Raw genomic sequence first — 10,750 nt, forward strand, 5'->3', positions numbered from 1 at the left:
TTTCTCCAAATGGGAGTGCATCCTCCTCTGGAGAGTTATTATGAGGACCTGATACTTAGTGCTTTTAAAAGACTTTTCATGAGCTGGTAAGGTGACCCACTCCTGTAATCTCAGCAACTCAGGAGTCTAAAGCAGGAGGATTGCAAGTTCAAGGCCAGCCTCAGCAATTTAACAAGTCAATCTCAAAATAAAAATTGAAAAGGGGTGAGGATGTAGCTCCGTGGTAGAGCACCCCAGATTCCATCCCAGCACCATACACATGTGTGTGCGTGCACATGCACGCACGCACACATACACCGCAAAGGAAAAAAAATAAAAGACTCATCACAGTTTTGGTGGTTCTTCAAAAAGTTGAATATAGAGTCAACATATGACCCAGCAATTACACTCTTGGAAATACCCCACATGTCCACATAAATAAAATGTGGCCCATCCACACAATGGAATATTATTCAGCCACAGAAAGGAACGAAGCCCTAATATACAACACGAATGAACCTTGAAAACCATGCTGAATGAGAGAAACCAGCTGTGAAAGGCCACAGTTGCATGATTCCATTGATGTGAAATGTGTAGAACAGACAAATTCAGAGAGAAAGAAAGTGGATTAGGATTGCCAGGGGCTGGGTTTGGGGCGCTTGGTAGGTGTGGTTCTCCTTTGGGGATGATGGGAGTAGTGGTTGCACAATGTTGTTAGCGGACTAAATCACTGAATAGTCTTGCTTTATTTATCTATCTATCTATCTATCTATTTATTTATTTATTCATTTATTTAAAACTCTGACACCCTCTCAGATTTTTGGGGAGGGGTACCAGGTATTGAACTCAGGGGCACTCGGCCACTGAGCCACATCCCCAGCCCTATTTTGTATTTTACATAGAGACAGGGTCTCACTGAGTTGCTTAGCACCTCACTGTTGCTGAGGCTGGCTTTGAACTCACAATCCTCCTGTCTCAGTCTCCTGAGCCACTGGGATTACAGGCATATGCCACTGTGCCTTGCTCGCTCCGTTTTTTGTTTTTTTTTTTTTTAATATTTTTTAGTTGTAGTTGACACAATATCTTTATTTTATTTTTATGTGGTGCTGAGGATCGAACCCAGGGCCTCGAACGTGCTAGATGAGCTCTCTACCGTTGAGCCACAGCCCCAACCCTGCTCTCTCCATTTTTAAAAAATTCCTTTTTTTTTTTTTTAGTTGTAGTTGTACAAAATACCTTTATTTTATTTATTTATTTTTATGTGGTGCTGAGGATTGAACCCAGAGCTGAGCCCGGGTTAGGTGAGCTGAGCCCTAGCCTCAGCCCTTCTCTCCGCTTTTTTTTAAGAATATTTTTTAGGGGGCTGGGGATGTGCTCAAGCGGTAGTGCACTCACCTGGCATGCGTGCGGCCCGGGGTTCGATCCTCAGCACTACATACAAACAAAGATGTTGTGTCCGCCGAAAACTAAAAAATAAATATTAAAATTCTCTCTCTCTCTTAAAAAATAAGAATATATTTTTAGTTATTGATAGACTTTTATTTTATATATTTATATATGGTGCTGAGAATTGAATCCATTGCCTCACACATGCCAGACAAGTGCACTACTGCTGAGCCCCAGCCCCAGCCTCAGCCCCGGAGTCTTGCTCTGCTGCCCAGGCTGGTCTCAAACTCCTCCAGCCTCAGCCTTCTGAGTAGCTAGGATGGCAGGCACGCATCACTGTGCCTGACTAAACTGTTTACTATATTTATTTATTTGTTTTTAAATATTTTTTTGGTTGTTGATGGATCTTTATATTATTCATTTATTAATACGTGGTGCTGAGAATCAAACCCAGTGCCTCATACTTGAGGCAAGTGCTCTACCACTGGGCCACAACCCCAGCCCCTGAATTGTTCACTTTAAATGGTTAATTTATTTTTTGGTACGGGATTGAACTCAGGGTCACTCAGCCCTATTTTCTATTTTATTTAGAGACAGGGTCTCACTGAGTTGCTTAGCACCTCGCTTTTGCTGAGGCTGGCTTTGAACTCATGATCCTCCTATCTCAGCCTCCCAAGTCGTTGGGCTTACAGGTGGGTCCATTGTGCCCAGCTGAAATGATTAATTTTTGCTATGTGAATTTCACACCAATTAAAACAGAAATACCCAGCACAAAGTCCCACATACAACAAACCCTCAAAGTACAGGTAAAGGTGCCAAAGCTGAAGAATTGGCGGGTAAAGGTTTAGAGGGAAGAATATCCTAGGTGCAGGCACAGGATGCAAGTGAGAGCCTGTTGTTTTGTGACCTATTGGGAGGAGAGACCAGGAAGCCACAGGGTAGGCAGAAGCCAGGTCCAAGAGCCTGCAGGGTACCAGGGACCCCTGAAAGCTCTGTGGAGTGGTAAGGCCAGACTGGTTTGTAAAAGACCACTCTACAATGCAGAGTGGTTGAATGGCCAGGCACTGTGTCTGTGGCCAATACCTGTAAGTTCAAAGCCAGCCTCAGCAACTTAGTGATGCCCTAAACAACTTAGCAAGACCATGTCTCAAAATAAAAAAAAGAAAAAGGCTGGGGATGTGGCTTAGTGCTAAGTATCTCTGGGGTTTTAATCCCTGGTACAAAAAAAAAAAAAAAAAAGTAGGGGCTGGTGGTATAGCTCAGTAGTAGAGCTCTTGCCTAGCACATGTGAGGCATTGGGTTAGATCCTCAGCACCACATGAAAATAAGTAAATAAAATAAATATTGTGTCTATCTACAACTAAAAGAATTTTTTTAAATGTGGGTGTATGAACTGAGGAAGCTGTTATGCGGGGGCGTGGGGGCAAAGCAGAGCATCGGAAGAGGACAGAGATCAGTAGGAGGTGAAACCAGGAGCTGAATGGGGCATGGTGGCACATGCCTGTAATCCCAGCTACTTGTGAGGCTGAGGCAGGAAGACTGCAAGTTCAAGGCCAGCCTGGGTCACTTAGTGAGACCCTGTCTCAAAATAAAATAAAACAAAGGGCTGGGATGTCACTCAGTAGTAGAGCACTTGGTTAGCTTTAACAAGGCCCTGGGTTCAATCTCCTGTACTGGGGGAAAAACAAAATAAAACAAAAAAACAACAACAGTGGTTGAAGGGAAGAGAGAGGGAGGGTGATGTGTCCAGATCGCACCCAGCTGTAACACAAGTGGGCACTGTTCATGGAAGGGCAGACAGCAAGGAATTGCCTTGGCCATGGAAGGTGATGTCCTCTGTGTGGCTTATGAGGAGCTGTGTTTTTTTATTTATTCATTGGTACTGGGGATTGAACCCAGGGGCACTTTTGCCACTGAGTCACATCTCCAGCCTTTCTTATTTTGAGTCAGGGCTGCCCAGGCTGGCCTTGAATTTGCAATCTCTCTGCCTCAGCCTCCTGAGTCACTGGGATTGTATGTGTGCAACTGCACCTGGCAAGGGGTCACGTTTAACAGACAGCTGAATGTGTTTCAAGGGCTGAGGCTCCAGAAGCTGCTAGGACTGGAGACAGGATGGAAAGACCCTCAAAGAAAGGATGGCATTGGAAGCCATGGAGCTGGTGGCTGTGAGCCCCCAGGAATTTTGTGTTGCAGAGAGATTTCTGGAGGGTATTAGTCTCTGCAGGAAGGCAGAGAAAGATCTGGTGCCAGGACACTAAGCAAGGAAATGGAAGATTTTCAGGCGTGATGCTGTAAACCACTATACAGATGTGTCAAAAAGTGGGAGAAAAAGTATCCATTGGACTTGGCAAAGTGTAATGGCTGCTGACCTTGAAGAATTTTCATTGGCGAGCTGGAGGTAAAGTTGGGGAATGAGCAGGGGCAGGGAAGTGGAGCTAGCAAGAGGTGAGGACAGTTCTTTGAAGGGGAGAATAGAAAATATAAGGAGAGGATGTGGGGTTTCTTAAAAGACTAGAGGCTAGAAAGTAGAGGTGGGCATGGTATTAGAAAGGAGGGTTCCTGGGACCCAGAGTCTGGGTGGATGTGCCAGGGACTTGGTATCAGTCAAGAGGCCAGATCCACCTGCTGTGTGGGCACAGGAAAAGGGGGTTGCAGCCAAGTCCACAAGTGTGGTGGTAAGAAACCCTAGGGAGCCAGTTTCAAGGGCTGAGGCCACGTGCTTGGGTTCAGAAGGCTGGAATGGAAAAGCAGGTATGAGGGTCTACAATTGTAAAGGGATCCCTGGGCTGAGCTAGGTGCACCAAGACTCAGAATGGGGCTGGATAGGTTTGAAAGATCCTGGACTAGGGCTGCCAGATCTAGCAAATTAAACTACAGAATAACCAGTCACATTTGAGTTTGTATAAGCAAGTAAGTTTTTGGTATAACTGTATCCCACTCAGTGTTTGGGATATATTTACAATAAAAAGATATTTGTTGCTTGTCTGAAATTCAAGTTCTGTAATTTGCCTGGCAATCCCAGCCTAGCATGGTAGAGCAGTGGGTCGGGGAGGACAAGGGGATGGCGCGACACTGACTGGGGCCCAAGCCTCAAAATGGGCAGCTGCGCCAGGGGGGCTGGGTGCCGAGTGAGCCTGAGGTCCGAGCCACGACTAGCATCTGCTCCTCCCCTAGGTTTTCTTGGAGTCCCCGCCCCAGTACTTTGGTCTCGTCCTCTCCTCCTACCGAGCCCATGGTCTCGCCCTGAAGATTCATCGATATCTCTACGCTCCTCCCCGGCCTCTATCGACTCGCTCCCGCTCCCATCACCGTCCTGGACTACGGTAGAATGCGGAGTGCGTGTAAGGTACGGAGGCCGTGGGACGAGGGCCGGGAATCGGCTTATGGGTGGCTAGGAGGGCGCGGTCGGGGGAAGCTAGCCAGCAGAAGGAAGGCAAGACAGTCAGCGGGGTCTAGGGGATCTCGAGGGTCCAGACGGCCAACGCCCCCTCCCATCAGGTCTAGCCATCGGCCAGCTACGCATGCGCAGCCGTAGCGCTCGGGTGTCTCAGACTCCCGCCGCCTGCGCGTGCGCGGCCCGCCCCTGCGGCAGAGGTGCTCCGCGTGACTGCCCCCTGCCGACTGCAGACTGCTTGGCGTCCCCAATGGTCTCTCGCCTGCTGTGCGCGTCCCAGAACCTGTATGAGCCAGTTTCCCGGTCTTTAAAGTCAGATTAATACATATCTCTGAGCTCCGTGTGGACGCAGAGGGCATCCCCTAAATACTATTTTTCTCCCCTCCAGATGCTCTGAACTTTGCTCCTTGCCCATCAGCTCTTCGGCCCTGTACAGGCTATATTCTTCCCAGCAGCTGCACCATGAACACATCCCCAGGCACAGTGGGCAGTGACCCGGTCATTTTGGCTACCGCGGGCTATGACCACACTGTGCGGTTCTGGCAGGCCCACAGTGGAATCTGCACTCGCACTGTGCAGCACCAGGACTCCGTATCCTCCACCTGGGTGGTGGGCTGGATGGTGCTGGGCTGGATAACCAGGTGGGGTTGATGGCTTGGGGTGGGAAGTAGGCAGCAGCCCAAGCCATGTGGTGGAGGCCTTGGAGGACCCCTAGTCTCAGGGTTCCCTTCCCATCATCCTCCTTAACACACACAGCAGGTGAATGCATTGGAGATCACCCCAGATCGCAGCATGATTGCTGCTGCAGGTAACTGTGACTCTTGACCTCTGATCCCTGACCTCTAGCAGGTCAACCTGGGCATAACCGTTCTTCAGTTCAGCCTGTGTCTCTAGGTTACCAGCACATCCGCATGTATGATCTCAACTCCAATAACCCCAATCCCATCATCAGCTATGACGGAGTCAATAAGAACATAGCATCTGTGGGCTTTCATGAGGACGGCCGCTGGATGTACACAGGCGGGGAGGACTGCACAGCCCGAATCTGGGATCTCAGGTGTCGGGTGTTGGGCAGGAGGGGCCCACTATCCAAGGGTGAGGGGGGCAGGCCAAGGGACCATCTTTGGGTAGATTCTCTCCAAGAAGAGGCTAATCCAGGGGGGTTTGTGTGGGTGATTTATGGAGGGAAGAAGAAAAACAGGTTGGAGGAAATTGCATCCAAGAACTAGCTCTGCCTTGAGGCAAGGGGACAGGCTTTCATCCCCCTTGTCAGTCACTGGTGTCAGGCTACTGCCTGGAGTGAAGGACCGAACCTCACAAGTGTTCCCTATAAGGTAGCTCCCATCATCAGGGCGACAAGAGAGGGCATCTGGTGGGGTACCAACAGCATCCACCAGAGACAATGTGTAACCTCATCCCCACAGGTCTCGGAACCTGCAGTGTCAGCGGATCTTCCAGGTGAATGCACCCATTAACTGTGTGTGCCTGCATCCCAACCAGGTGAGGGGTGATTACTCATGGGACTGGGCACAGTAACGGTCTTGCCACACCTCACCTCCCCTGCACCCCCAGGCAGAGCTCATCGTGGGTGACCAGAGCGGTGCTATCCACATCTGGGATCTGAAAACAGATCACAATGAGCAGCTGATCCCTGAACCTGAGGTCTCCATCACATCTGCCCACATTGACCCTGATGCTAGCTACATGGCAGCAGTCAATAGCACTGTGAGTCCTGGAGGGGAATGCAGAGGCAGGGGCAGCTCAGCACCCAGCCACCTATCCCCTGCAGATGGATTCATTCCCTGGTGTTCCTTAGGCCCCTTCCCCAGTTTCTAACACCCATCCATCCCCCAAAGCCATGAACTTGGGTACCATTTTTAATGTCCCCCTCATTGCCTGCCGTAGCCCTCTCAGGCCAGGTTCCTCGGTCTCTAGAATCTCTCAAGGCTGACCATTTTCTTCTTTTCTCCCTGTCACCTCCTGGCCTGAGTATCCTAATACTGTTAGCTTCTCTGTGGCTTCCCTTCCTTTTCTCTGACTTCCCTTGGTCCCCTGATCCATCTCCGTCAGCTAGATCCCAAGAAGCCCCTACTCCTGCCCAAAGCCAGTGGAATGCTGAGGTTCAGTTCTTGCTCTCCAATTACATTTTTCTCCCTTCACTTCACTTAGATTCCAATGCCTCACTTGTCCATGCCCCAGTCCTCCCTCCTCATAGCCTTGGCCTGAGGCACTCTGAGTTCTTTCCTCTCCTTTCCTTCTGCATAGCTCCATTGGCCAGCAGCCAAGGTGTATGTGAGTCCTTGGCCAGCATGGCCTCCTACACTTGGCTGGCTGGACATGGCCCTTGTTTGAGGTCAGGCTTCACAGGGGCCTCATATAGGAAGGACCCAAAATGCCAGCCTGCATGCCCTGGCCCAGGACTCTTGTGTATGTTGATCCCTAGTGTTGGTGGATCTTGGGTTCAGGTCTAGCCCTCAGAGCGTTCTCTGAGACTCAGGGTTTCAAGTGACTTCCTTCTTGCCCTATAGGGAAACTGTTACGTCTGGAATCTGACAGGGGGCATTGGTGATGAAGTGACCCAGCTCATCCCCAAGACCAAGATACCAGCTCATACACGCTATGCCCTGCAGTGCCGCTTCAGCCCTGATTCCACGTGCGTGTAGGACCTGGTAACCCAGGAGGGGATCTGCCTGCGACTGGGCGAATGATGGATCTGGCCTAATGCATGGCAGGAGGTTCAGGTGGGGATGGCTATTGTATGACACCCCATACTCTAAACCCATCCTAGGCTCCTTGCCACCTGCTCAGCTGACCAGACATGCAAGATTTGGAGGACATCCAACTTCTCCCTGATGACAGAGCTCAGCATCAAGAGCAGCAATCCTGGGGAGTCATCTCGAGGTTGGATGTGGGGCTGTGCCTTCTCAGGGGACTCTCAGTACATTGTTACAGGTGAGCCTTGTTTTCCTGCTTTGGCCTCCAGAGTGGCTCATGACAGCTGCTGCTGCTCTTCTGCCTTAAGCTGTCCTGGCTCTGAGCTTTTGCCTAATCCCTCCTTGCAGCTTCCTCTGACAACCTGGCCCGGCTCTGGTGTGTGGAGACTGGAGAGATTAAGAGAGAGTATGGTGGCCACCAGAAAGCTGTCGTCTGTTTGGCGTTCAATGACAGTGTGCTTGGTTAGCCCTTGCCCCTCAGGATCACAGCCAGCAACTGGGCAGCTGGGACTGCCTGGTGCAGTGGCTGTAGCTTGTTGGACCTGTATACTACTCAGGTCAGAGTGAAACTCTGAGACTAGCCTTTGCCCACCATGCTAGCTGGACTGACTGGGCTACCCCTCCCTCTTGCCAGGCCTGCCCAATTGCCCACTGACTCAGGACGTACATGGCTGGGCTGGGAGAGCCTGCACTCCCATCTGGGATGTGGGACTTATGGGGTTTAGAGTTTCTGAGAGGACCCAAGCTGGTGCCCACCTGCCAAGTCATGTTCCTCCTCCCCCTCCTTCTCCTTTCTGCCCCTGTTCAGGGCCCAAAGACCCAGAGACCACCACCATGGCCAGGTGGAATTGTTTATTAGTCCCTGTCAGCAGCTTCCCTCCAGGTGCTGGTGACACAGCCAACTTAACTAGCCTGTGGGACCATGGGTAGTCCATGGGGCAGTGGCCAGGCTGGGCCAGGCAGAGGGCTTAGTCTGGGAGGTAATAAAAGCAGACAGACACACAGATGTTGCTTGGGAAGCAGATGTCAATGCAGAGATAGATCAGCCGCTGCCTCTGGGGCCCTGGGTGGGAGGGAGACTCATGAATTTCCAAAGCACTCCTACGCAGTTCTGTAGATTGTTCTGCAGGAGCCACACAGCCCCTCCACACATCCTGCCCCAACTCACCCTCAGCTTGACGGGCCCAGTAGATGGGGGTCTTTGCACAAAGGTGCTGCACTGAAGCCCCCACCTGGGCAGGATCCACAGTATGGCTCCCAAGCACTGCCAGCAGCTCCTGGGCATGGTGGGTGTCATGACCTTGGCTGAGAGACCCTTGGGCCTGCAGAAAGGCTGTGGTGGGCTATGGCATGGGGGTTTCCCTCCTCCTGGCTGGGCAGGTACTCACATCCCACACCCACCTGCCAGCCCCACCTTCTACTTTTGTCAGCAGCCTCAGCTAAGGGAAGATAGAGCTTTCTGTTTGCCTGAAACCAGAGCCCCAGCTGGGCCACACACAGGACCCTTTGTCTGGCCCCTGGCCTGGTGGTGGAACCATGCTCACCCTGGAGGTGTTCATCAGCAGCTGCAGGGTTTCCCGATCTCGGGCCTCCATCAGGCGGAGAAAGCAGGCCTGGTGCTCTGCAGGGCGGTAACAGATGCAGCCCTGGGGAGGCAGGTGGGTGAGGCAGGGCCACCCCAGCACCTATGGATTGATCCCCTCCCCACCCACTCACGCTCTGCCCGTCGAACAGCACTGCCCAGCTGCGGTTGCTCTGAGGTGGAGTCACTATAATGGTTGCCATATTCTGGGCCACGTCCACGATGGTGGTTTGATTGGACCAGGGCACTTGGGGGCTTGGGAAGGTCAGCCGGAGCATCTGCAGCAATGACTGAGAATGGGAAGTGGGAGTTTAGCTGGGCAGGCTGAGCAGCCCCATAGGCCCCTATCCCTGGGCTGCAGCATTTCAACATCATGTGAATGGGCCTCTCCACCCTCTGGTACTCTGCTCTAAGGCCAGTATTAGGGCCTACTTTGGGTCCTGGCTCCACTGGAAGACCAACCTCCCTGACCCCTTCCCACTGCCCATGTCCCTGGGCCTCAGGTGGGGCTCACCTTGGAAGGGCTATGAGCAAACCCAAGAAGCCCTCCAGCCACAGCCCCTGCAGTAGCCAGTGCCAGCAGCAATAACAGCAGGCTTGCAGCTCTCCAGCCCCAGTGGCAGGGCTTGGTCTTCACCTGGGGGCATACTGCAGTCAGTGAGGCTATTGAGTTAGAGACCAGGGAGCAGGTTTGCTTAGGGAAAAGAGGGGATAAGGTGGGGTAGATGGTGGTACTCCTGTCCCCTGCCCTGGACATCCCCAGGTTTTTGTCCCAACAATGATAGAGGTACTCACCTCTGCAGGCCCAGGCCTGGGGCTCTCTGTGTGGCTGCTTCCTTGCTCCATGCTGCAGCCCCTGCCGACAATGCACTGATTGTTTGCAGCCCCTTGGAGGAGTTGGCCCGGAAAACCTCAGGATGACTCTGATGAGCCAAACAACTGCCTCCTCCCCAGCTCAGTATCTGATGTCCAGGTCAGAGCTAGGACAGCCCTCTCTCCCACTGAGGATGCCAGTCATCAGGCCTGGCTCTTGACACCTATCTTGTACCAACAGAACAATATGAGGTCTGCAGGCTTCAGTGGGAATCTTGTCCAGCTGATTCATTGCAGGCAGCCCAGGCCCAGCCAAATGATTCTGTCTGGTTGGGACAGATTTGATGTCTTAGAGTCTGTTTCCAGTTCAGTTACCTGCAGACTCCCAGAGGTGGGCATGGTCCCTGGCACCCAGGGAGCCGTCATTAAATACAAACTGTTCAACAAATACAGACTGTTGCCTATTCATTGTCACTAGTATACAGATGGGCACTGCTTCCCTCCCCTCCTGGTGCCTATCAACAGCTTCCCAGCCCCCTCCAATACCACACAGGGCTTTGGGCATCCTTTAGAGTGCGTGCCTGGGACGCGAGAGTTCCAGGCTGGGTCACCAACTGGCAGCCTCCTGGAGTTTCCCACCTGCCAAGGATGGTTAGGTCGGGTGTGTGCCCCAGGGTGGCTTATTTCTGCTCACTGCCCTAGTCCTGGTCTCTCTTCAGCCATCTGATGCTTGGTAACTCAGTTGTGTGTGCTTTTCACAGTTTCACCCTTTGACCCTATCCTGCTCTGGTTTTGTACCCTGCTTTTCCTGATCCTCAGAACCTACTCTGTAACAGGCCTGAAATGGGGTGAAGCTGCAGTGCTCTGGAAGGCTCTGGAATT

At 51.9% G+C, this 10,750-nt stretch overlaps 2 protein-coding genes across 4 annotated transcripts; one reads left to right on the top strand and one right to left on the bottom strand.

Moving 5' to 3' along the window:
• Nucleotides 1–4,566: 4,566 nt before the first annotated feature.
• Nucleotides 4,567–10,316, top strand: Mlst8 (MTOR associated protein, LST8 homolog). Of its 3 annotated transcripts, none has more exons than XM_046442784.2 (9): nt 4,567–4,711; nt 5,148–5,350; nt 5,516–5,567; nt 5,636–5,816; nt 6,184–6,259; nt 6,332–6,484; nt 7,288–7,412; nt 7,548–7,711; nt 7,822–10,316. In XM_046442784.2, exons 2-9 carry the CDS (start codon nt 5,222–5,224, stop codon nt 7,938–7,940), a joined length of 999 nt encoding a protein of 332 aa, XP_046298740.1. In that variant the 5' UTR covers nt 4,567–4,711; nt 5,148–5,221; the 3' UTR covers nt 7,941–10,316. The 3 variants fall into 3 exon arrangements, with proteins under 3 accessions (XP_046298740.1, XP_046298778.1, XP_046298758.1); XM_046442822.2 differs by having other exon boundaries at nt 6,184–6,217; XM_046442802.2 differs by having other exon boundaries at nt 5,654–5,816.
• Nucleotides 8,312–9,812, bottom strand: Bricd5 (BRICHOS domain containing 5). The gene is made up of 5 exons (XM_046442849.2): nt 9,570–9,812; nt 9,190–9,345; nt 9,018–9,119; nt 8,642–8,795; nt 8,312–8,536 (listed from the first exon to the last, which is right to left on the bottom strand). The coding sequence occupies exons 1-5, from the start codon at nt 9,810–9,812 to the stop codon at nt 8,442–8,444; spliced, it is 750 nt and encodes a 249-aa protein (XP_046298805.1). The 3' UTR covers nt 8,312–8,441.
• Nucleotides 10,317–10,750: the final 434 nt, after the last annotated feature.

This window comes from Marmota monax, unplaced genomic scaffold (genome assembly GCF_021218885.2).
Source record: "Marmota monax isolate L192 unplaced genomic scaffold, Marmota_monax_Labrador192_F-V1.1 WCK01_AAM20220418_F8-fsc00035, whole genome shotgun sequence".
Lineage (NCBI taxonomy): Eukaryota > Metazoa > Chordata > Mammalia > Rodentia > Sciuridae > Marmota > Marmota monax.